Below are 27,948 nucleotides of genomic sequence, written 5' to 3' on the forward strand. Positions count from 1 at the left end.
GTTGACATTATGTTCCTCCACCTCCAGGATAATGCCAGGGTATGGCTGGTCATCATATTGAACAATACACCACTGCCCACAATGATGAATCTCGAGCACTTCTGGCCGGTGTTGCTGTGTTTGTGCCTCTGATCGGTCTCCCTCTATAGGCGGAACTGTTCCAACAATGACATCTTGCAGACCGTAACATGGGCAATCATGAAGAAGTTGCCTTTCTGCCTGTATTGTGTTGCAGGTCCATCAGAGAAGAAATGAAGATGTTGGACATCAGGGTTATGCCTCTTTACCATCTCCAGGATAGGGTCAAGATAAGCCCATATAGCCACTGGGTCTTGCTTGGTTAACACGCGATGGCTTTCTCTGAGCTCTACTTTCCCTTGCACTTTGATCTCCTACTTTCTTCCTTTCTTTTGGGTCATGATATCATTGACATAACCCTGACGCTGTTTCACCAAGTACTCTGCCCTACGTGTAGGGTCTGCATCTCTCCGCTGCCTGTTCAATTTCTGCTTTTCAGCATCACTCAATTTTGCCAATTCCTGCCAAAAGGAAAAGTACAATAGACAATAATTCAAACTTATAAACTCTTTTTTCCCCCTCCTAATGTCTTTTTGCAGCTTTTATGTGGTTCATTTATACAGGAATGTCACTGGTGTTATCAGGAAGAGGAGTAACACCAGTGACTGTAACACCAGTGACAATTTGGGGAAAAAACCTAATAAATCATGACATTTTAAACAAATGAAGTAAGACATCTGACTTACCTTATGCCTTTGACCACTGCACTTCCTCCAATGACCTCTTGATCCAGGAAAAACTTCAAAGGGCCAGTGCATCATTTCAGAATAAAAGTGTTTTGTGTAGCATTAACACCAATTACCTAATTTTGAGTGACTTATATTTATTTGATATTATTAATAATAATTAGCTTTTTTTTAAAAAAAAGACAATTTCAATGTTCTATTCATTGTATGTAATGTTAATGTAATGTGAATGAGATTTAATTCACGAAAAAAAACTATTTTTAAATGAAAACCACTTCCATGTAGGATCAAAGTGACAAGACAATTCCTTGAACTTGGCATTTTAGATAAATTGCTTAAATTGAACATTAGATGAATGAAACTTTGTTTTATCATTGCAAGGACAATCCTTATTTATTGAACATATATAATTGATGTGATTATCAGGTCAACTTAAAGGATTTTGGTACCCTTGTAGGCGACGCTTCCTGAACAGTTTCGTGCTGATGAACACGTCTACTCGACAGCAGTCTGCTGACTGTCATTTTGTGGGACTGAAACTCTGATTTAATAATCGCTCGCTCGTTTGTTGGTGCCGAGGACCAATAGCAACTTGCCAAGTGAATAACTGCACTCGTAATGCCCTAGAGAACGTGAACTAGTTGAATGACTCAGATTTACTTGGCTTCGTCAGGTATCGTTGAACAAGCAGTTAAAAAGTAGGTATATTTCCACTCACACCAGCCAGGCCTCACACACTCACTCAGATCTCAGTTATCTAATTTTCTCTTCACATACTTATTTAGGCATGTACTCGTAATCCGACCTATTAACGCCCTCGACATATTAACAGCATCACGCGGGTACACGTTACTTAATATTGATTTCGGTGTCAACCAGGATAACGGACGCTCCTGCCCAAAAGGGGTATTTAAAGTGTATGTGTGCAAAACATTACAGTTGTACAGCCTAATTAAGTGTACTAGACAGCCATTTATTTCTGTGTTTACAAACCGTCATGGAACGAACTGAACGGATTCGATTTCGCGACGAGAACTTGTGAGGGTCATACAGTTTTCAACCGACACCGATAGCTCTCTCCCTCTTTAAATTGAGGTTTCCCCGCTTATCGCAGCGACGACAACTGACGACCGAGTTAGGAATTGTTCACGAGAGATTACGGATCCTGATAGAGATCATACTTGATCATATCAGTAATGTTTTGCAAATGTTTGGCTAATCTCCTTACACCACACGTATCACAGGTAAATCACGAAAGGGCGTTAATAGACAAAACCTCCTGTATCAGCTAATTTTGCGTGTTGGTCTACACAACGGAATAAAACGGAAAACACGTTTCAGTTGAAATCCAAACAAGTTACCAGTCGTAATCTAGACACCCACCGCTACTGAAATATGTAAAATTGATTGATCAAAGATTTTTCTATCTATAAAGGTTTATAACTGTTTGTCACTTTGTTAATAGCTGGGGCGTTAATAGGTGTTGTTACGATAACTTACTTACTTTTACATGTCCAGGCCCAGGGGCCCATGGTTTCATAATCCGTCCATGCACACTTATTGTGAAGTAGCCTAATTCATAAAGATGTGCAGAGGCGACACAAATTATGCACTGCACTTATTGATGCACCTCAATATACAGTATATATGGATTTTTTCACTCAGGGATATTTATTTATCTATTTATTAATTGCTTTTATTATTAGCCTATTTACGGTGCAAACCCATGACACCGTTACGAGCGACGCGATATTCTAATCCCATGCATTTCAACGGGAGCCAATCCAGTAGACCACCGTTTTGGGCGACGCGACCGATAAAAATTGGAATAAAGTTGAATCCTATGCAAATGAGGAGCGATTTTAGTGTTCACAGCAACTTAAGTTGTTTTTAGCTGTCTGATGCTGCCTCATCTGTCTCGTTGTTTTTGTGACGATGACAATAAAGTACTTTGAACTTGAATTTCGTGGATTGTATTACAAAATTCTCATTAATTCCCAAAATGTTGAAAGGCATCATGTCAGTAGTAGGTGACAAAGCTCCTGGTGTCAGTGGAAATCGGGTGGGAGAGGAACAGGAGAACCTCTGACAAATAATCTACAAGAGAGACTCTTCTTTTGAATGTGGATATCTATGTGTGTTTGTGCATGATTATCAAAAGTAGCATACAGTTCAATGGCATTATATTCCTACATTGTGGAGCCTAGCTGGTAATGAGTTGGTTTGTATGTTGAGAGATCTGCTTAATTAATTTTTGTGGCATGCATGCACACACACACACACACACACACACACATGCACACACACGCACACACACACAGAGAGATCCACAAACCTCTCCAAAAGACTCCTCTGTGACAGGTGCCTGCTATGACGTGGAGGTTGGGGCGTGCCCAAGCATTGCTGGCGGTGATGCTGCTCCTGGGTTCTCCGTCTCTCGCTGAAGGTAAGACCTGGAGAGAGCCTAACCAGGCCACACACACACACACTAGCCAGGCCAGGCCTCACACACTCACGCCAGCCTGGCCTCACACACTCACACCAGCCAGGCCTCACACACTCACACACACACTCACACCAGCCAGGCCTCACACACTCACTAACACCAGCCAGGCCTCACACACACTCACAGTTTAGACTGTTTTGTGAGAATGTTCAGTGATGTTAGAACCATAGAATTAGAAACAGAACAGACATTCCTATTGAGAACGACCGTGTTTGACCGTGTCCATGTGACACCTGGAATAGGAAGCCAATGGGGCGCATGGGATTGGGGGGCTGATGACGGAATGATGTTTGATACTTCCAAAACTGCTTCATAAATTAGGCGCATAAGATGTGTGTGTGTGTGTGTGTGTGTGTGTGTGTGTGTGTGTGTGTGTGTGTGTGTGTGTGTGTGTGTGTGTAGAACATTGAGACAGTGGGAAGAACATTGCTAACCTCCATGCTTCTCCCTCTGATTGGTTGATGGCCGCCGTCTATGATCCAATTTATCAGACACCAACTGAGTCAAACCACATCCACATTAACCAGTAGGCCATTCACACCCTAGATCTCCCCATCAGGCCCATCACATTAGATCTCAGCATCAGGCCCATCACATCCTAGATCTCAGCATCAGGCCCATCACATCCTAGATCTCAGCATCAGGCCCATCACATCCTAGATCTCAGCATCAGGCCCATCACATCCTAGATCTCAGCATCAGGCCCATCACATCCTATATTTCAGCATCAGGCCCATCACATCCTATATTTCAGCACCAGGCCCATCACATCCCAGTTGTGTAGCGTTTCTCTGCTGAAGATAAGGGTCTCTCTTCTGTCACGTTTGAGATACTAACGGAAAAAGTTCTCAGTTCTCTGGAAACAGAGTGTGACCACCACAAGTGTGTGTGTGTGAGTGATGTTCTCTTGTGTGTGTGTGTGTGTGTGTGTGTGTGTGATGTTCTCTTGTGTGTGTGTGTGTGTGTGTGTTTGGGAAAAAAGGTGTTAAGGTGTATATAAAGGTGTTATTTCCTGTTTAGTTTGTTTTCCTGCTCTGGTTCAGTTTTGGGGGTAGCTGTGTTTTAACTGGGACATAGGACATCATTAGATAAAACTGGGATTTGAATTTGTGTGTGTGTATGTATGTGTGTGTGTGTGTGTGTGTGTGTGTGTGTGTGTGTGTGTGTGTGTGTTAGTGTGTGTGTGTTAGTGTATCATGTAGATGCGATTTACAACATCAGTGTTGGTCATGCAATGCGTCTCCCCTGTGTGTGTGTGTGTGTGTGTGTGTTAGTGTATCATGTAGATGAGATTTACAACATCAGTGTTGGTCATGCAATGCGTCTGCCCTGTGTGTGTGTGTGTGTGTGTGTTAGTGTATCATGTAGATAAGATTTGAGAGATGGTTCCATTCCCGGGCTGACCTAACTGAGAAAACCGACTGTCTAAATACACTTTTTTTTAAAGGAATATCACAGTCTCCTCTTGCTGCCCCTAGAGTAGCACTGGTTGCTGCTGTTTTAAACTTGACTAGGCTGCATAGTGGTGGGGGGGCCAGGTTAAACCGGATTTTGAACATTAAACAGCAGTTCTTAAATGTGATCAGGTTGTCCCAACTTAAAAGTCTGTACTTACGTATGGAGGACTGAACAGTGATGGTGTGATTTAGGTTTTTTGTCAAGTATTTTGAGAGCCTGTTTGTAAAGAGACATGACTGGTTTAAGGGTAGTGGAGTTGGCAGTAGACCAGGTGGGTAAGCAGTAGTTATTGTGAGATAAAATCAGTGAGAACATGTACATTTTAGCAGCCTCGGTGGACATGTGATTTCTAAGATGCCTAAAGTTGGCCAAGGTGAATTTAAAATTTTTGCATATTTTTTTAACATTTGTGTGTGTGTTAGAGTATCATGTAGATGCGATTTACAACATCAGTGTTGGCCATGCAATGCGTCTGCCCTGTGATGATGTTGAAAATGGTGAAAGTCGAAATGTGATGTGGAGACGAAAGGGGGGTGTTCCCCTGGATACGGACGCCGGGGTGGAGGTCAGGGGAAATGCTATATGGTTCCTACCTGCTCAAGCCAAGCACAGCGGAGTATATGAGTGCAAGTATGCAACACACACACACACACACACACACACACACTACAACACACACACACACACACACACACACTACAACACAAAAAACACAGTTCTGCACCCATATACAACCACATTCATATACACCCACACTTACTTTCTACACACACATAAACACACGCACATATATATTTCTACACACACATAAATGCTCATATGTATATGTACATACATATTCACATGTGCACACACACTTTTGCAGACTTGTATTGTATACACATACGTCCACATCAACATACACACACAAATAATGTAAAACACACTTACACAAATAATGTAAAACACACATACACACACAAATAATGTAAAACACACATACACCAATGGATGGAGTAATACTGATGATTCTAACCTGATGTATTTAAAAGCTGTTCTGTGTGTGTGTGTGTGTGTGTGTGTGTGTGTGTGTGTGTGTGTGTGTGTGTGTGTGTGTGTGTGTGTGTGTGTGTGTGTGTGTGTGTGTGTGTGTGTGTGTGTGTGTGTGTGTGTGTGTGTGTGTGTGTGTGTGTGTGTGTGCGCGCGCGCGCAGTGGTACTTATCCCTTTCACATACAGCTTAATGTGGACAGTGGGTCCTGTCCTGAAGCAGATTTTGATGTTGATCGGACACTGCATACCAGCGGTATACTGAATTGTAGAGTGAACCACATCTCAAGATTCATTAATACCACCATTACCTGGCTGAAGGTACAACCTCACAAACATATCAGTCACAGCCATAGCTAACCTCACAAACATTATATCAGTCACAGCCATAGCTAACCTCACAAACATTATATCAGTCCAGCAAGTACCCAAATCATCACAGCCATAGCTAACCTCACAAACATTATATCAGTCACAGCCATAGCTAACCTCAACAAACATCCCCTAGCTAACCTCAGTCATCACAGCCATAGCTAACCTCACAAACATTATATCAGTCACAGCCATAGCTAACCTCACAAACATTATATCAGAATTAAACATTAGAACAAGATCTTGACATCGTTACCCATAATCCCTAGAACCAGGAACTCATTAACGTATTTACCACTGCAATATACAGGCATTGATTGCTCCTTAGCATATGTTGTAAAGTTAACTTTAACAAGCAGTCATTTAACTTAACATAAACCTTACAATTAACTTCATGTTTCAACACTAAATTCTACTATTGATGTCCACCATACTAGATTATTTGAGAGAAATTGTGTTTTAGGAATGTTAGCCGACGTGTGTGTGTGTTTGAGTACATGTGTGTGTGTGTCCGTGCTTTAGGAATGTAAGCTGCCCTGTGTGTGTGTGTTTGAGTACATGTGTGTGTGTGTGTGTGTCCGTGCTTTAGGAATGTAAGCTGCCCTGTGTGTGTGTGTTTGAGTACATGTGTGTGTGTGTGTGTGTGTGTCCGTGCTTTAGGAATGTGAGCCGCCCTGTGTGTGTGTGTGTTTGAGTACATGTGTGTGTGTGTCCGTGCTTTAGGAATGTAAGCCTTTGGAGAAAGACCACATCTTCATCAAGCCGACTCAGCTCAGGCTCAAATCTGTGGAAAAGACGGATGCTGGAAACTACACCTGTGTGCTCCACTTCAATCGTGAGGGCAGGAACTACACCTCCGCCCGCACCACCCGACTCCAAGTTCATGGTACCGACCTACCAAGACTCCACCCTCAACCACACTCAACACTGTATCACTATGACAACGCTGCCCAGTACATTACACCCCAAATCACACCATGAGTTATTAACTATTATTAACCTACACTGAGCTACATCCAAACAACACTTAACCAGTCACAGCAATACAACACATCAAAACAACAAAATTACTCTAATACCATACTCTGAACTGGCGTGCGTGTGTGTGTGTAGTTATTACAGAACCGAGTAAACCACAGATCATCGTCCCTGCTAACGAGACGCGAGTCGTGGAGATGGGTGAGTCTCAGTTAAGATCTGACAATGAAAAGTTTGCAGTTATTTAATTTTGAAAGTGAAAATATCTCAACCATGTGTTGTGTATGAAAATGTCTTAACTGTCTGAATGAAATTGTCCTAACTGTGTAAATGATCAATGATGAAAACCTGTGTGTGTGTGTGTGTGTGTGTGTGTGTGTGTGTGTGGCAGGTTCTCGGCAAGAGTTGCGGTGTGAGGTCATTGCAGTATCTGATGAATTCACTACTGTTATGTGGAATATAAGTGACTCGGACTCGGACTCGGACTTCAACATCAGTAAAGTGTGAGTATTGTGTGTGTGTGTGTGTGTGTAAGAGACAGAGATAAATCCCTGGATGCATGTTTGTACTTATTTGTCTTCCAGAGACATTGAGGGCAGACATGTGACCACTCTGACAATCTTCAAGGTTCAGCCAAAGTTTCTCGAGGTCCCATTTATCTGCGTGGCTCAAAACAGCATGGGCTTAACCAGAAGCCAAATACTGCTAACGCAAGGTAACACAGACAGCATGCCTATATCTGATAACACACACACACACACACTATTCACACACACACACACACACACACTACTCACACACACACACACACTACTCACACACACACACACACACACTCACACACTCACACACTTACACACACACACTCACACACTTACACACACACATTACACCTCCACTGTATTGAGGAAGTTGGCAGGTGTGGATTTCATCATTGTTCACTTATAGTGCTGTGTGTCTTCCTCCAACCCCAGCCAATCACAGAAGCTTTTACTGGCTGGTGGTGGTGGTTTCTCTGTGTGGACTGGTGATGTTGGGCGTGCTGCTTTACCGGTTCTTCAAATTGGACCTGGTGCTGTTCTACCGCTCCCACTGTCCCAGACTGCACCAGCACAGCGGTGAGTATGTGTGTGTGTGTGTGTGAGTGAGTGAGTGAGTGAGTGAGTGAGTGAGTGAGTGAGTGTGTGTGTGTGTGTGTGTGTGTGAAAGTATGTGTGAGTGTGTGTGTGTGCGGTGTGTGTCAGTGTGTGTAAGTGTGTGTGTGTGTAAGTGTGTGTGTGTGTGTGTGTGTGTGTGTGAGTGAGTGAGTGGAGTGAGTGAGTGAGTGAGTCGAGTGAGTGAGTGGAGGAGTGAGTGAGTGAGTGAGTGAGTGAGTGAGTGAGTGTGTGTGTGTGTGTGAAAGTATGTGTGAGTGTGTGTGTGTGCGGTGTGTGTCAGTGTGTGTAAGTGTGTGTGTGTGTAAGTGTGTGTGTGTGTGTGTGTGTGTGTGTGAGCGAGAGTGTGTGTGTGTGTGATAATGTGTGTGTGTGTGTGTCGTTTGTGAGAGTGATCAGGGCGCTCAGTGTGTCTGTATGTGTGTGTTATGGACCTCCACATGCCATGGCCCAGGCGATCTGCAGAACATAGTCATGACATAGAACGACATAACCTGGTCTCTCCTTAACATGGTCTCTCTTTAACCTGGTCTCTCTTTAACCTGGTCTCTCTTTAATCTGGTCTCTCTTGAATCTGGTCTCTCCTTAACCTGGTCTCCTTTTGTCCCCTTGAGCAGGACCACTACACTGCACTGTCCCAGGCTCTGTCAGCATGCTGCATGTACCTCAACCCAACTCCCATAGAGATACTGCATGATCTACCTCTAACATGATGCATTATAACTCAACCCAACTCCCATAGAGATACTGCATGATCTATCTCTAACATGATGCATTATAACTCAACCCAACTCCCATACCGGTGCAGGTCCTAGAACAATCAACTGCAGTCACTCAACCAGGACTTATCTAGCCCCCCTCCCCTACCTAACCCCCCATCCCTGCCACATCCACCCAATCAAACCCACCTAACTCCTCGATGCTCATGTGTCCATCATACTGCCTGTATGCTCCTTACTCCCATAACACCTAGGTATCCAGGTACCTGCCCTGCCTGTGTAAACATACATCCCAACACGGTCAAGGCACTGGTCTGGTCTTGTGTGTGGTAGAGGAATTCTAGTTGTCATTGTGTTTTTCTGACTTTTTTTTTTATCCCTCCCTCTCTCTCTCTCTTCCCCTCACAGATGGTAAGCAATATGATGCATATGTTTGTTACCCTTGTGAGGGACAGGGCATTTCCATGACAATGACCTTTGCTCTTCGGATTCTTCCTGAGGTTCTGGAGAATAAGCACGGCTACAAGCTGTTCATCAGGGGCAGAGATGACTAGGTGTCTAGGTGAAGGTACGCTCACACACACACACACACACGCACACACACACACACACACACACGCACACACAAGCTCATACACACACACACGCACACACAAGCTCATACACACACACACATGCTCATATACACACACACACACACATACACACACGCTCATACTCACACATGCACACGCACACACACACACACACACACACACTATAGCCCAGTTTCTAGATGTCCTAACTGCACACACACACGCACGCACACACACACACTGTAGCCCAGTTTCTAGACATCCTACCTACGCACCCACACACACACACACACACTGTAGCCCAGTTTCTAGACGTCCTACCTACGCACACACACACAGACACACACGCACATACACACACTGTAACCCAGTTTCTAGACGTTCTAACTGCACACACACGCACACACACACACACACACACACACACACACACACACACACTGTAGCCCAGTTACTAGATGTCCTAACTGAACCAGGGCGGTGAGTTTGATCCCAAAGGATCCCATACTAATGAAATGTATAGTTGTACTTACACCTGTAGTGTACATTACAGCATGTAAAAGTGAAATGTATAGCTGTACTTACACATGTAGTGTACATTACAGCATGTAAAAGTGAAATGTATAGCTGTACTTACACCTGTAGTGTACATTACAGCATGTAAAAGTGTCTGTTAAATCAACAAATGTAGATGTAGACAGACAGGAAGTAGACAACATCAGTCAGCCATTGTCATGTCTCCATTTGACAGTTTTTTCCCAATCATTTTCACACCTGGTTCAATACCATGTACACTTTTCCCAATAATTTTCACACTTGGTTCAATACCATGTACACTTTTCCCAATCATTTTCACACCTGGTTCAATACCATGTACACTTTTCCCAATCATTTTCACACCTGGTTCAATACCATGTACACTTGTTCAAATCACTTTCACTATATCAGTAGACTATGTGAACTAAACTGTGGATACTTTTGCATTTGTTAGATACAAAATGCATTCAATGACCACTTCTTCCGTGCAACTACAGCAATTTTTGCCGACATTTAGATCTCTGTTCAAAACACTTAACTTTCAGTTCAAAACCGGACAAAATGTAGATCATTGTAGATGGAAAGATGCTGTATTTTGACAGAAAAATGAAATTATACACTTGAAATAAGGCAGCCAATTCTATATTTTTTTTCTGAAAATGTATTCAGTTTTCTGCTTTGTTTTGTTTGTTTGCAGCCAAGTACCAACTATACTATACAACCATACAAAAGTCCCTCAGTACAGCATTTGCACTGAAATGTGCGTCGAAGAAGGACAAATATAGATGTAGTTGTCACTGAAGACATGTTTCCACTATTACTGCTGTATATGTAAGTCATGGGCCATCAATGAGACTATTACTGCTGTATATGTAAGTCATGGGCCATCAAGGAGACTATTACTGCTGTATATGTAAGTCATGGGTCATCAATGAGACTATTACTGTTGTATATGTAAGTCATGGGCCATCAATGAGACTATTACTGCTGTATATGTAAGTCATGGGCCATCGATAAGACTATTACTGCTGTATATGTAAGTCATGGGCCATCAATGAGACTATTACTGCTGTATGTGTAAGTCATGGGCTATCAATGAGACAAAGTGACCCAAAAATGCAACTATAACAAGCTTTTATCCAAAGTGAAAAGCCCAGGAATTGAACCCTGATCAGCTGCTTGTTGTTCAACAACACTAAACACTATACCACTGATCACACAATGTCAATATGTCACACTCAAAAGTGGTATTTACAGTATTGTGACAGGCAAACCAGTTTGTTCTTGGTGTCATGACAACAGCTTACCTTAGAAAATATATATTTTTAAGAATTTTAGGGGTGGATAAGATGTGCTTAAGATTTTTTTCTAAAGTTTCCATGCAAGGAAGAATGTTGCGGTCCTGTAAATGTGAAGTTCATAAAAATGTCACCACGGATATACACTGCAGAAATACCCATTCCCTGATGTCCTGGAGTGCTGTATAGTAATCCTTTATCTGGCCACTCCCGAACACCCCACCACTGAAGCACTCCGTTTATTACACAAGTATGGAGCTTCTCTCCGACCAGCATGGCAGAGGTTTATATAGCCACTGTCTTATTTAAGGTCTTCAAAACCGATATGTATGTGTAACCCCTCTGAATTTGTCTGTGTAGTTTTTTCATAGGGAAAGCCAGGAGACGTGGGTGAAGTTCTCCAGTTTATTCACCTGGCACAAACAATATCACGGGACTCCTTAGCACAGCAGCATGGAACACCTTACAGTGTGCTAATCGTGACTCTATATCTCCGAACTCTCATATATTGTTAATTCAAGTTTAATTACAAAGTAATATATCTAATTGAAATATATACAATAAAACACAAAACATGTACCTGGCACAAACAATATCACGGGACTCCTTAGCACAGCAGCATGGAACACCTTACAGTGTGCTAATCTAAGAGGGAGATTAAACATTAGCTATTCACACGTGTGATTTTGAACATCGATTAAAATATACATTCAGAGGTGCATAATTCCTAAACCAAACACACTATTTACATGAGGATAGAATGTGGAACACCTCTCTATAATCAGTATGGATTTAGGACGTTCAGTCATTGTATTCTAAAATAATAATGTAGGAGCTCTCTTTATGTACAACTCACCGTGACTCTATATCTCCGAACTCTGAGGAGAGCCACTCTGTACAACCTGCATATCTCCTAGGGGTCACTTGGGTTTCCCCAACAACATGACTTATGCACATGCTCAGTGTGATTTAAATAGCACAAAAAGGATGCAAGTGGAAGAAACCAAATCTTCACTGTTACATTTGTACATGCACATGTAATGATTTTTGTAATACAGCTTTTTTTTTTATCTTGACAAAGAAATGCTAATACAATTATTAAAGTAACACTATGCAACAATTTAACTCTTTTTGAGGTATGGTTTTTATAAGCAACTAGTTTTGGTACCATCTTCAAATTAATTTTGATGGCATATGGTTAAGGACAGATAAACACATGTCTTCCCCACTAGCCATCCAAGATATGCCCTATGTAGTTCTGTGTAACGGGCTGGAACCCCCTGCAATAATGGAAGAAAAGCTTTTAACACGCATGACATTGCCAGCTATACTGCCAAAAGACACCAGTTAGTGTGTTGGCAAGCTTCTATGAGTGTCAGCTGGGCTGTTGGTGGTGTTTGCAAGGTTTTTGCATGCCTTTTAGATAGTTAGCTTACTAGTTTTGGAACAGAACTCCGTATTGCTGCTTTAAATAAAACATTGTACTCACTGCAAGTACTTTGTTGTGTTTTTTTATATGTGCATTACTATACAGTTACATTATATATTGTACAGTTATTTTCCCCCCAAAATGTAGGGGTTAGGTGTGGTTAGATTTGCGGTCACCCCACATTAGGCAATAGAGCTCAAGAGTCTTGTAGGCGACGCTTCCTGAACAGTTTCGTGCTGATGAACACGTTTACTCGACAGCAGTCTGCTGACTCATTTTGTGGGACTGAAACTCGGATTTAATAATTGCTCGCTCGTTCGTTGGTGCCGAGGACCAATAGCAACTTGCCAAGTGAGTAACTGCACTCGTAATGCCTTAGAGAACGGTAACTAGTTGAATGACTCAGATTTACTTGACTTGAGTAAAATGTGCGAGCTTCGTCAGTACAGGTATCGTTGATCTCTGTGCTCTAAAACAAACAGTAAAAAAGTAGGCATATTTCCACTGGCTTTCGACAGCAGTCTGCATAGGCTTCCCATTGGAAAATGTTCATATGTAAAGTGCCTTTTATAAACCAGCCCTGCGGTCTTTTCAGTGTTATTTTATAGTTCTGCGTATTGCACTTTGCATAGTTGTCTCGTGTCTTAACACTTAACAGCTTCAACACTGCATATCCCTTGTGTAATGAGGAATTTATTCTTAACCACATTATCACCGTCCAACTTTGTACATCAAATTGCATACGTGCTAGTCTTGTGGTTAAACCAAACTACACCTAAACCTTTCTGTTTCCAAAATGCTGTGCGCCACACGCGCATGAATGTGCCATTCGCGTTAGCCTGTAAGGTTTGCACTTTCACTGCCCCGTGCAGAATAGCGTCTTTAGAGCGGTTATTAGCCTACTACAGCATAATGAAAGATATTCCGGAAACACCGGAAAAAAGTTCTCAGTTAGAGAAACACACGAGCACCACACCTGGCAGACTACAGTGTTTGGGTGCGCAGCTTTAATTTGCCCGTGTAGAACGTTGCGTCGCATTAGTTGCGCTTTTGGCGCTCGGGTGTAAAATCATAATAAATTCATATTTTTTTTATTTGGTCAGCACGGGGTGGCCACAGGGGTGGCCAGGGACATGTCTATGGGGGCACAGGCCACCCCAGGCCTCCGTGTAGAGCCGCCACTGGTTAAAGGTGCAACAGCAACTCCTAAACACAAACATCAAGGTGTCCTCCTTTGCATGTAATACAGAATTGTAATGTTTTGAAGAGCAGTGCTTAATCACACAAGGCACCAGTGATCAATGCTCAATAGCAATGATAGGCTCATTTTAGCTTTAAAAATAATGATTGATGTTTAAATCATTAGGCTATAATGTTGGCTTTAGAAGTTATTCCAAAGTAATATTCCTGTTGTAGTTGAAACAGGTCCACACTTATTGTGAAGTAATTCATAACGATGTGCAGAGGCGACACGAATTATGCACTGCACTACTCAGGGCTATTTATTTATCTATTTATTAATTGCTATTTATTATTATTTAGCTGCGGCAGTTAGTGTGCACAGTAACTTACGTTTTTTTTAGCTGTCTGATGCTGCCTCGTTGTTTTTGTGACAATGACAATAAAGTACTTTGATTGAAGCCTTCATGGATTGTATTGCAAAATTCTCAAAATGTTGAAAGGCATCATGTCAGTAGTAGGTGACAAAGCTCCTGGTGTCAGTGGAAATCGGGTGGGAGAGAAACAGGAGAACCTCTGACAAATAATCTACAAGAGAGACTCTTATTTTGAATGTGGATTTCTATGTGAGTTTGTGCATGATTATCAAAAGTAGCATACAGTTCAATGATATTATATTCCTACATTGTGGAGCCTAGCTGTTAATGAGTTGGTTTGTATGTTGAGAGATCTGCTTAATTAATCTTTGTGGCATGCATGCACAAACACACATATATACACACACACACACACACACACACACACACACAGATCCACAAACCTCTCCAAAAGACTCCTCTGTGACAGGTGCCTGCTATGACGTGGAGGTTGGGGCGTGCCCAAGCATTGCTGGCGGTGATGCTGCTCCTGGGTTCTCCGTCTCTCGCTGAAAGTAAGACCTGGAGAGAGCCTAACACACACACACACACACATACACACACACACACACACTCACACCAGCCAGGCCAGGCCTCACACACTCACGCCAGCCAGGCCTCACACACTCACTCAAACACACCCACACACACACTCACACCAGCCAGGCCAGGCCTCACACACTCACGCCAGCCAGGCCTCACACACTCACTCAAACACTCAAACACACACACACTCACACACACACACACACACACACACACTCACACACACACACACACTCACACCAGCCAGGCCACACACACTCACACACACCAGCCAGGCCACACACACTCACACTCACACACACAATTTTCTCTTCACATACTTATTTAGGCCTTGGGTTCTGTCAGTCACCATGAGATAGTATTCTTTGTTCCTGTCTTGTTCTGATCTGGAAGACTGTTTTGTGAGAGTGTTCAGTGATGTTAGAACCATAGAATTAGAAACAGAACAGACATTCCTATTGAGAACGACCCTGTGTTCCATGTGACACCTGGAATAGGAAGCCAATCCAGTTTATCAGACACCAACTGAGTCAAACTACATCCACATTAACCAGTAGGCCATTCAAACCCTAGATCTCCCCATCACGCCCATCACGCCCTATATCTCAGCATCACGCCTATCACATCCCAGTTGTGTAGCGTTTCTCTGCTGAAGATAAGGGTCTCTCTTCTATCACGTTTGAGATACTAACGGAAAAAGTTCTCAGTTCTCTGGAAACAGCCAACCACATGTGACCACCAGAAGTGTGTGTGTGTGTGTGTGTGTGATGTTATCTTGTGTGTGAGTGAGTGTGTGTGTGGTGTGTGTGTGTGTGTGTGTGTGTGTGTGTGTGTGTGTGTGTGTGTGTGATGTTCTCTTGTGTCTGTGTGAGTGTGTGTGTGTGTTTGAAAAAAAGGTGTTAAGGTGTATATAAAGGTGTTATTTCCTGTTTAGTTTGTTTTCCTGCTCTGGTTCAGTTTTGGGGGTAGCTGTGTTTTAGCTGGGACATAATCAGATAAAACTGGGAATTGAATTTGTGTGTGTGTATGTGTGTGTGTGTGTGTGTGTTAGTGTATCATGTAGATGAGATTTACAACATCAGTGTTGGTCATGCAATGCGTGTGTGTGTGTGTGTGTGTGTGTGTGTGTGTGTGTGTGTGTTAGAGTATCATGTAGATGTGACTTACAACATCATTGTTGGCCATGCAATGCGTCTGCCCTGTGGTGATGCTGAAAATGGTGAAATTCGAAATGTGATGTGGAGACGAAAGGGGGGTGTTCCCCTGGATACGGACGCCGGGGTGGAGGTCAGGGGAAATGCTATATGGTTCCTACCTGCTCAAGCCAAGCACAGCGGAGTATATGAGTGCAAGTATGCAACACACACACACACACACACTACAACACAAATGCAACCATATTCATATACACAATCACCCACACTTACTTTCTACACGCACATAAACACATACATTTCCACACACATAAATATTTCTACACACACATAAAGGCTCATATGTATATGTACATACAGCGGGTAAAATAATTATTGAACACGTCACCATTTTTCTCAGTAGATATATTTCCAAAGGTGCTACTGACATGACAACCAAGGTAATCCATACATACAAAGAAACCAAAACAAATACATTCAGAAATTAAGTTATGTGTAATAATGGGAAATGACACAGGGAAAAAGTATTTAACACGCTTACTGATATTTATTTAATACTTTGTACAAAAGCCTTTGTTGGTAATGACCGCTTCAAGATGCCTCCTATATGGAGAAACTAGTCGTATGCATTGCTCAGGTGTGATTTTGGCCCATTCTTCCGCACAAACAGTCTTCAAATCTTGAAGGTTCCGTGGGCCTCTTCTATGAACTCTTCAGTTCTTTCCATAGATTTTCAATTGGATTCAAGTCAGGTGATTGGCTTGGCCATTCTAGCAGCTTTATTTTCTTTCTCTTGTCTTGCTGAAATGTCCACCCTCGTTTCATCTTCATCATCCTGGTAGATGGCAGCAGATTTTCATCAAGAATGTCTCGGTACATTTTTCCATTCATCCTTCCTTCAATTATGTGAAGTCTGCCAGTACCGTATGCTGAAAAGCAGCCCCACACCATGATGCTCCTACCTCCAAACTTCACTGTTTGGATGATGTGCAGTGCCATTTGTCCTCCAAACATGGTGTGCATTATGGCATCCAAAGACTTACATTTTGCTCTCATCTTACCAGACTAAATTCTCCCAGTATTTCACAGGCTTGTCCAAATGTTGTGCTGCAAACTTTAAACGAACTTCAACATGCATTTTCTTCAGGCTTTTACCCATCATGAGATGTTTCTTGTGTGACACCTTGGTAATAAGACACCTCTTCATAGGCCATCAGTTGGGATATTAATTTGCACTGACAAGGGGCCGGATTGCTTTCTAATTACTGATAGATTTCAGCTGTTGTCTTGGCTTTCCATGCCTTTTTGCACCTCCCTTTCTTCATGTGTTCAATACTTTTTTCCCTGTGTTATTTCACATTGTTACACATAACTTAATTTCAGAACTTATTTGTTTTGGTTTCTTTGTATGTATGGATTACTTGGGTTAGTCAGGTGGCTTAGCAAAATAATGGGGACACGGCGGACAAAAGCACCACATTTTTTCCACATGCTCTCCATCACCATACCTTTCAATTTAGAGGGGGTTCTGTCATGGACAGAAAGTTCTGGCCTGCCAGAAGTTCCGGATGACGTTACGATCAGCTGTTTTGCTTTTTCACGTGAATGATATAGAATCTTCATGGCACACCGAACATTACTATGGAATTACGGCGATAAATACGATAAACATGATCAAATAACTTAATATCACCGATTCTGTTTATTTAAAGCTCGCTTTGGACGTCTGGAACTTAATTTTTAATTATATCAGTTAGCTGCACTCTACTCCTGGCACTCTGAGGTATAGCTAGGTGCTACTGCTAACTAGAGGTGGGGAATTGCTACGTGCCTTCTCAACTAGCACTACTTCAATTACTTTTCATATGCATTTGTACTGCCCGGCTAATAAGAAACATCACGAAGTAGCCTATCTCAAAACAACCGCGGGATATTTAATTGCTGTATTACAAGTTGAGAAGGCACGTAGCAAGTCCCCACCTCTAGTTAGCAGTAGCACCTAGCTATGAAGATTCTATATCATTCACGTGAAAAAGCAAAACAGCTGATCGTAACGTCATCCGTTGCGTCATCCGGAACTTCTGGCAGGCCGGAACTTTCTGTCCATGACAGTTCCACTTAATCAAGATGGTGGATGGTGGCCATCTTGGATTTACAAGCTGTTCGCATGTAAAACCTATAAATGTCAATATATCAGCTTCCAAGTCACTTAGAAGGTCAATCTTGGTGTCAAAATTAAAAAAAAAAAATTTGCATGATATTTACACAATTAGGCAAATTAGTAGACAATGATCTTAGTTACAATGGCCATATTGTCATTTCCTATTAATTTCCCAATTATTTTTGTCAGAAATAAAATGAGTGAACACCCCTCTAACTAAAGCTCACACTTTGTTTGCTCCACCTGTCTGCACTTGCCTCAAACACATGGTGAAGACAAATGTGTAGTCATGTTTGGCGGCCTCCATATCGAAATGGCAATGTGGAAGACATTTGGTGACTACTTGGAAGCTTCTGGATGGACCGCAGCACTGACTGAGGCGGGCATCGCATCCACTGGCACAGCCGACTCCTTCCTCAAAGCATCCCACCTCACCAGGACAAGACATGCCCATCAAGTGAGCGCCCTGGCACTGGCAAAGCTGCAGCACGATGCCTTCTTGGACATGATGCCTGAGGGACCACATGATGAGAAGACCAAAGAAGCCTGGAGACAAGACATGATCAGAAAGAGTCCAACATTCCAGTACTGGGATACTATCCTCAACATGGAACTTCTGGGTCTGATATTTGTGCGGGCCCACAGAGAACAGGATTTTCCACTCTATGTGGAGACACTCAAGGCTCTTGTTCCATGGTTCTTTGCCCTTGATCACCAGAACTACGCGCAATGGATCCCTGTCCACATTCGCGACATGGAAAGCTTGCCCTCATCCATTCACAGGTAATATGAAGAACATGGCCATTGGGTCGTTAACAAGACCACAAACAGATTCTCTAGCATGCTGATAGATCAGGCTCATGAGCAGAACAACGATCTGGTGAAGGGTTCCGGGGGTGCAGTGGGACTCACAGAAAATCCCTCAGCATTCAAGAAGTGGATGATCGCAGGGCCTGAACAAGCACGACTTCTAAAAGAGTTTGAGCAGGAGTATATCTCAGAAGAAGGCAAGAAAGAACAACACCATGAAGAAGGACTGTCCACACAGAAGATATTCAAAGGCCAAGCCCTCACTCTGGTGACCACCATCAGTGGGATGAGCAATCCGCTCCTGGACGATACCCCAGAGCTACTTACGCTGGACACACGGAATGTGATTGATGGGTCTGTGGTCAACACCATCCGCTCTGTGGAATCAGTGGGCAGGGATCAGTACAACAAGTACCATAAGACAGTGATAGTGGACCGCACACACTCCATCCATGAGCCCATCAAAAATAACTCACTGCCGCTCTTCAGATGCCCAACACCCAAGACCAAGAGCAAGCAGGCAGGGCAGATCTCAATGTTGAGATGTGGCACTCGCCTCGCAATTATACATAGCCACTCAACACAGACAGGGGGGCCTGAGCACCTTCTTTGAGCACGAAAATCATCCATACCCTCCTTCTCTATCCGACAGAGGGAAAGAAGTCAGATCTGCTAAACGTCCTAACACAGAAGACACAACAGGAACCTCCTGCTACTTTTGAAGTCAAAGTACTTGACGGAGCTGCTGTGGTCCACTTCCTGTCCCCTACCAACATCACCACGTTTGACGAATATGCCAGCTGTGCCTTTATTCCCCACATCATGAAACACTTGGGGACCTCTGAAAGAGTTGACGTCGTCTGAGATACTTACCTCCCCAGCAGTATAAAAGAGTCAACCAGGGAGAAGCGAGGCAAAGGGATACGACGGAAGGTGTCTGGTCAGAACAAGCTGCCAGGGAATTGGCCAGATTTCCTGCGTGACCCTAAGAACAAGGAGGAACTCTTCACCTTTCTCTCAGGGAAGATTGAGTCCACTGTGTGGCCAGAGGGGAAGCTAGTCTTCATTACATCTGGAACCAGAGTGGTCGGCACAAACACCAGCCACTCCATGCTGCCATGCAACCATGAAGAGGCCGACACAAGGATACTGATCCACCTGCTTGATGCCCTGGAGCATGGCTCTTCTACCTGCTTGGTGCGCACCGTGGATACAGATGTTTTCGTTATCCTCATTGGCAAGTTCCATGCCCTGCTCACCCAGTATCCAGCTGCAAACAGCTGGATTGCTTTTGGCACTGGCAAGAACTCCACCTATCTGCATATAAACACCATCAGCCACGCTCTGGGCAAAGACAAGTCAACCACTCTTCCAGTCTACCACTGCTACACAGGCTGTGACACAACCTCAGCATTCTGCGGGAAGAGGGAAGAAGTCAGCATGGATTGCTTGGAACTCCTACCCAGAGGTCACCCAGGCCTTCAACTACATAGCAGCAAATCCGCACACTCCTGTGACCATAGATGCCCAACACTTTCAATGTCTGGAGCGCTACACTGTTGTCCTTTATGACAAGACAAGTGACTTGGAATCGGTCAATGATGCAAGAAGAGAGTTGTTCTGCCAGAAGACCAAAGCAATGAACATATTCCACCAACCCAAGGAGCACTGATACAACACGTGAAACGAGTCACTTACCAGTCTGGGATCTGGTCAACATCTGAAAAAACCCAGCCGCCAATACCCAGCCCTGAAGGATGGGGATGGACACTGGATGGAGACAGCCAGGCCTGGCTTCCTGTGTGGAGCACTCTGCCAATCGCATCAATAGCCTGCAGTGAACTGATCAAATGCAGTTTGTACTTGCAAAAAAGCACAGTGGAATTGCACAGGTCTTTGCAGTTGCAAATGTGACGTCAACTGAATACTCTAGCAAACTTGTAAGAAAGGAGGGTTGCTTTTGGGAGGGGGAAAGGTAAATGAAAATCCAGGGGGGGGCTGACGTACTGGTTCCGCTTCTCTCTCTCCCCCGCATGCTGTTGGACAAAGTCTGAGCATGATACAGCACTGAAAGTTATATAAGTTGCAGTGAGCATACCTGCTGGAAGGATTAGATTAGATGATTTTTTTTTTATCACAAAGGGAAATTCTTTTAGGGAAGGGGTTTGTTATTTTCGGTGCACCACTGTTTCCCCTGTTCGTGTATCATTAAAGTTCAGTATAACTTTATATTCTTTGTCCAGAATGAATATATTAATATATTTTTGGCATAAATAATTATCTAATGATATTCTCAATACCTTTATTGCATTCATTAACCAAGAACATTTATATTTTGACACCAAGATTGACCTTCAAAGTGGCTTGGAAGCTGATTTATTAGCATTTATAGCAGACGTTTTGTAAATCCAAGATGGCCGCCATCCGCCATCTTGATGAAGTTGAACCCCCTCAAAATTGAAAGGTATGGTGATGGAGAACCTGTGGAAAAAAATGTGGTGCTTTTGTCCGCCGTGTCCCCATCTTTCTCAAATCTGGTCCTAAGGCCGCTGACTAGGTTGTTACTAACATCTGGTGAACATTTCATGTCAATAGCACCTCTGGAAATATATTTACTGGGAAAATGGTGACGTGTTCAATACTTATTTTACCCGCTGTACATACAGTATAGTTTACATTCACATGTGCACACACACTTTCGCAGACTTGTATTCTATACACATACGCCCACATCAACATACAAACACAAATAATGTAAAACACACACACACAAATAATGTAAAACACACACACACACAAATAATGTAAAACATACACACACAAATAATGTAAAACACACATACACCAATGGATGGAGTAATACTGATGATTCTAACCTGATGTATTTAAAAGCTGTTCTGTGTGTGTGTGTGTGTGTGTGTGTGTGTGTGTGTGTGTGTGTGTGTGTGTGTGTGTGTGTGCGCAGTGGTACTTATCCCTTTCACATACAGCTTAATGTGGACAGTGGGTCCTGTCCTGAAGCAGATTTTGATGTTGGTCGGACACTGCATACCAGCGGTATACTGAATTGTAGAGTGAACCACATCTCAAGATTCATTAATACCACCATTACCTGGCTGAAGGTACAACCTCACAAACATATCAGTCACAGCCATAGCTAACCTCACAAACATATCAGTCACAGCCATAGCTAACCTCACAAACATTATATCAGTCACAGCCATAGCTAACCTCACAAACATTATATCAGTCACAGCCATAGCTAACCTCACAAACATTATATCAGTCACAGCCATAGCTAACCTCACAAACATTATATCAATCACAGCCATAGCTAACCTCACAAACATTATATCAGTCACAGCCATAGCTAACCTCACATACATTATATCAGTCACAGCCATGGCTAACCTCACAAACATTATATCAGTCACAGCCATAGCTAACCTCACAAACATTATATCAGTCACAGCCATGGCTAACCTCACAAACATTATACTAATCAAAATGCACTTCCTACAAACATAAAAGCCTTTACTTTTATTAATGACATAAAACTGGTGAATGTTAAACATCTTTATCTATACTAATGTACAGTTTGAACTCCAATGCATTGGCACTGGTAGGGTAGCAGTCCTGTGTAGCCCAATGCTTCTGAATCCTAAAGGTGGTAGAATGCAGAAGTGTTGTAGGGTCGGAGTGTTTGAGTACATGTGTGTGTGTTTGAGTACATGTGTGTGTGTGTGTGTCCGTGCTTTAGGAATGTAAGCTGGCCCTGTGTCTGTGTTTGAGTACATGTGTGTGTGTGTCTGTGTTTTAGGAATGTAAGCCGCCCTGTGTGTGTGTGTGTGTGTTTGAGTACATGTGAGTGTGTGTCCGTGTTTTAGGAATGTAAGCCGCCCTGTGTGTGTGTGTTTGAGTACATGTGTGTGTGTGTCCGTGCTTTAGGAATGTAAGCCTTTGGAGAAAGACCACATCTTTATCAAGCCGACTCGGCTCAGAATCAAATCTGTGGAAAAGACGGATGCTGGAAACTACACCTGTATGCTCCACTTCAATCGTGAGGGCAGGAACTACACCTCCGCCCGCACCACCCGACTCAAAGTTCATGGTACCGCCCTACCAAGACTCCACCCTCAACCACACTCAACACTCTATCACTATGACAACACTGCCCAGTACATTACACAGCCAAATCACACCATGAACTAAAAACATGTTAGAGAGCAGACTGCTATAGCCAAACACCTTAATAACACAATTCAGGCAACACACCTCCAACACTTCAGCACTCCGCACTCCAGCTACACCCTGATCTACATCAACATGCCAAACTACGCCCAGACTCCTCCTCAACTATTTACTATTATTAACTAACACTGAGATACACCAAAAAACACTTAACCAGTCACAGCAATATACAACACATCAAAACAACACCTAACCAGTCACAGCAATACAACACATCAAAACAACACTTAACCAGTCACAGCAATACAACACATCAAAACAACAAAATGACTCTAATACCATACTCTGAACTGGCGTGCGTGTGTGTGTGTGTAGTTATTACAGAACCGAGTAAACCACAGATCATCGTCCCTGCTAACGAGACGCGAGTCGTGGAGATGGGTGAGTCTCAGTTAAGATCTGAAAAGTTTGCTGAATTATTTAACAGTTATTTCATTTTGCAAGTGAAAATATCTCAACCATGACATGAAAATGTCTTAACTGTCTGAGTGAAATTGTCCTAACTGTGTAAATGATCAATGATGAAAGCCTGTGTGTGTGTGTGTGTGTGTGTGTTTGTGTGTGTGCGTGTGCGTGCGTGTGTGTGGCAGGTTCTCGGCAAGAGTTGCGTTGTGAGGTCATTGCAGTATCTGATGAATCCACTAATGTTATGTGGAATATAAGTGACTCGGACTCGGACTTCAACATCAGTAAAGTGTGAGTATTGTGTGTGTGTGTGTGTGTGTGTGTGTGTGTAAGAGACAGAGATAAATCCCTGGATGCATGTTTGTACTTATTTGTCTTCCAGAGACATTGAGGGCAAACATGTGACCACTCTGACAATCTTCAAGGTTCAGCCAAAGTTTCTCGAGGTCCCATTTATCTGCGTGGCTCAAAACAGCATGGGCTTAACCAGAAGCCAAATACTGCTAACGCAAGGTAACACAGACAGCATGCCTATATCTGATAACACACACACACACACACACACACACACACACATGCAGACATACACACTACTCACACACACACACACACACACACAGTCTCACACACACGCTCACACTTACACACACACACACACATTACAACTCTACCCTATTGAGGAAGTTGGCAGGTGTGGATTTCATCATTGTTCACTTATAGTGCTGTGTGTCTTCCTCCAACCCCAGCCAATCACAGAAGCTTTTACTGGCTGGTGGTGGTGGTTTCTCTGTGTGGACTGGTGATGTTGGGCGTGCTGCTTTACCGGTTCTTCAAATTGGACCTGGTGCTGTTCTACCGCTCCCACTGTCCCAGACTGCACCAGCGCAGCGGTGAGTGTGTGAGAGAGTGTGTGTGTGTGTGTGTGTGTGTCTGTGTGACTGTGTGTGTGTGTGTGTGTGTGTGTGTGTGTGATAATGTGTGTGTGTGTGTGTGTGTGTGTGTCGTTTGTCGTTTGTGAGAGTGACCAGGGCGCTCAGTGTGTCTGTATGTGTGTGTTATGGACCTCCACATGCCATGGCCCAGGCGACCTGCAGAAGACCTCCCTTGAACCCTTGAGCATAGAGCTGACATAATCTTGTTAGAAACAGATAGGGACAGATCTAATCATGGTGTCATGTTACCTTTGTCCATAATAGTCATGACATAGAATGACATATCCTGGTCTCTCTTTAACCTGGGGTCTCTGTAACCTGGTCTCTCTGTAATATGGTCTCTCTTTAATCTGGTCTCTCTTTAATCTGGTCTCCTTTTGTCCCCTTGAGCAGGACCACTACACTGCACTGTCCCAGGCTCTGTCAGCATGCTGCATGTACCTCAACCCAACTCTCATAGAGATACTGCATGATCTACCTCTAACATGATGCATTATAACTCAACCCAACTCCCATAGAGATACTGCATGATCTACCTCTAACATGATGCATTATAACTCAACCCAACTCCCATACCGCAGTCACTCAACCAGGACTTATCTAGCCCCCCTCCCCTACCTAACCCCCCATCCCTGCCACATCCACCCAATCAAACCCACCTAACTCCTCGATGCTCATGTGTCCATCATACTGCCTGTATGCTCCTTACTCCCATAATACCTAGGTATCCAGGTACCTGCCCTGCCTGTGTAAACATACATCCCAACACGGTCATGTCACTTGTCTGGTCTTGTGTGTGGCAGAGGAATTCTAGTTGTCATTGTGTTTTTCTGACTTTTTTTATCCCTCTCTCTCTCTCTTTCCCTCACAGATGGTAAGCAATATGATGCATATGTTTGTTACCCTTGTGAGGGACAGGGCATTTCCATGGCAATGACCTTTGCTCTTCGGATTCTTCCTGAGGTTCTGGAGAATAAGCACGGCTACAAGCTGTTCATCAGGGGCAGAGATGACAGTCTAGGTGAAGGTACGCTCACACACACACAAACACACGCTCATACACACACATACACACACACACACACACACACACACGCGCGCGCTTACACACACACACACACACACACGCTCACACACACACACGCTCACACACACGCTCACACACACGCTCACACACTTACTGTACTCACACACACACACACGCTCATACACACAGACATACACACAAACTCACACACACGCTCACACACACACACACACACACACACACACACACACACACACACACACACACACACAAGTGATTCCAACTCCATCATTGTTTAGATTTGAGAGTGACCTCTCTGCCTGCAGGTGCCAAAGGAGGTTTCAGCAACTGGAGAGTAGACAGAGTGATACCTGCCCCAATCTCACTCTCACTCTCACTCTCACTCTCACACTCTCTTTGCTAATCACAATTGCCTCATTTTAGCCAACTATTTCAACCCTTTAATTATGTTTCATCTGACTGACAACCCTTCATGCATGCATCATCTGACTTTCAGTCCTTTTTAACATTGATGTTGATATTGATAAATTAATTAACTAAATAATAATCAAGGAATATTTTTATGCATTTTGGTATTGATCCTTAACCAACTAATCATCAAAGAATACTGTAGCATTATTCAAACTTAGTAAATTGATTGATTAATGATGCCTGACTTTCACTCCCATTAATGTGTTATTACTACTAATAACTAATGACCAATTTGCATTGCAATTAACCTGCTATTTTTCATGAATGCCAATAACGAACTAATTGACTTCTAATGCCAATAATGAACTTATTAACTTCTAATGCCAATAACGAATTTATTAACTTCTAATGCCAATAATGACTCTCGTGGTCATTTGCAGAGGTGTTTGACGTCATTGAGGATGCTCTGAAGAAAAGCCGCAGGTTTGTCATAGTGCTGGATGGAGACACACACACGGCCACCGATGCTCCAACACACACTGAGCCCAACACACACACGCACATGGCAACCCATGCTCTCACACACAACGAGACAGACACACACACACACGCCGACAGGGAAACACACACAAGCATTTCAGCAGAAACAATCACAGGCACTGACGGACCCATGCTGTTGGACACACACACACACACACACACAGTGCCCCAGGCAGTGAGCAGTGTGTGTGTGGAGGGCTTTGAGCAGAGCGTGGGGTTGTATGATGCGCTGGTGAGCTCTGGGCCCAAGGTCATTGTCATCCAGACGGGCCAGGGGGAGATCACTCTGCCCCCCTCTCTAAGTCTGCACACACACTCCAAACGGACGCTCCGCTGGCGCACACACACACACACACACTCGCAGAGAAGATTCTGGAAGAAGCTGAGGTACCTCATGCCGGTTGCCCAGAGGCCCAGTCACAAACCCTACCTCGCATAAAGGCATTTTTGCTCTCACAGGTACAGTCTGTGATTCTGGCAAAAGGTTTTTGATATTTGAGCTCAACAACCAGTTAAATGACATGAGCCCTCCCCTTCCTGTGCTGCCGAGGCAGTGTCTGTATTGGCTGGAGGTGTGTATGGCTCAGTCCCAGACACTTTCTGTGTTTCCCAGTTACAAAGTAAGGACTTCTAAAACACCAGAGGTTTTTTTTTGTGCAAAATCGGGGACGCAACGCAGCCTTTGTGAATTACGCCCCAAAGCTATGGAACATACTGCCTATAGATATCAGGGAAGCCAGCTCTCTAAACATTTTTAACATTTCATTCTCTTCACCATAGCCTTTAACTAGCTATGACTTCGCACTATACAGTATATATATGGTCAATTTACCCAAAAAAGTGTATTCATACATTATTCTAGGTGCTCTGGTAAAAAAGTTACTTTTACAAGATGGTGCCGGTGGCCATTTTGGATTTGGCCCTCTAGCAAAAAATGCTGACATTTTTGCGAGGGACATGGGGGCTACATTTTTTATAAAAGGTCTATAGAAGTCAAATCAGTTGTCAAAACATATTAGCCAGAGAATGGTCACGGAATTGAGGTTTATGACCCAACTAATATTTTGAATTTATCTTTTATTTTTTTAACGTGATATTAAGGGGTTAGATAAACTATATCTCTGTTGAGTTTTATTTTCTATCTTATGTTATGCATTTTATGTATTCTATTTTTTATCTTAAATCTTTATGCACTCACTCGCTGTTTTTTTATTCATTTTATTTTATGCACTCTATCCTAGTTTTTATGTTTTATGTTTATTTGATGTCTATTTTTT

General features: G+C 43.1%; 1 protein-coding gene across 1 annotated transcript; it reads left to right on the forward strand.

The window, feature by feature from the left end:
* The first annotated feature begins 1,034 nt into the window (after positions 1–1,034).
* Positions 1,035–27,644, forward strand: LOC105890458. Its single transcript, XM_031572727.2, has 21 exons — positions 1,035–1,363; positions 3,126–3,210; positions 5,151–5,358; positions 5,921–6,077; positions 6,852–7,014; positions 7,242–7,307; positions 7,498–7,609; positions 7,691–7,821; positions 8,081–8,224; positions 13,066–13,169; positions 14,844–14,928; positions 16,104–16,311; positions 22,050–22,206; positions 23,033–23,195; positions 23,651–23,716; positions 23,926–24,031; positions 24,123–24,253; positions 24,487–24,630; positions 25,066–25,109; positions 25,591–25,699; positions 26,572–27,644. Exons 2-21 carry the CDS (start codon positions 3,135–3,137, stop codon positions 27,108–27,110), a joined length of 2,913 nt encoding a protein of 970 aa, XP_031428587.1. The 5' UTR covers positions 1,035–1,363; positions 3,126–3,134; the 3' UTR covers positions 27,111–27,644.
* The last annotated feature ends 304 nt before the right edge of the window (positions 27,645–27,948 follow it).

Source organism: Clupea harengus, chromosome 8 (genome assembly GCF_900700415.2).
Source record: "Clupea harengus chromosome 8, Ch_v2.0.2, whole genome shotgun sequence".
Classification (NCBI taxonomy): Eukaryota; Metazoa; Chordata; class Actinopteri; order Clupeiformes; family Clupeidae; genus Clupea; species Clupea harengus.

What these genes read in the sequence shown, in the direction of transcription:
- LOC105890458 (XM_031572727.2), top strand. Translation starts at nt 3,135, where the DNA reads ATGACGTGGAGGTTGGGGCGTGCCCAAGCATTGCTGGCGGTGATGCTG. An exon ending in CACCCGACTCCAAGTTCATG is followed by an intron (nt 7,015 to 7,241) that starts GTACCGACCTAC and finishes GTGTGTGTGTAG; the next exon opens with TTATTACAGAACCGAGTAAA. An exon ending in GACTTCAACATCAGTAAAGT is followed by an intron (nt 7,610 to 7,690) that starts GTGAGTATTGTG and finishes TTTGTCTTCCAG; the next exon opens with AGACATTGAGGGCAGACATG.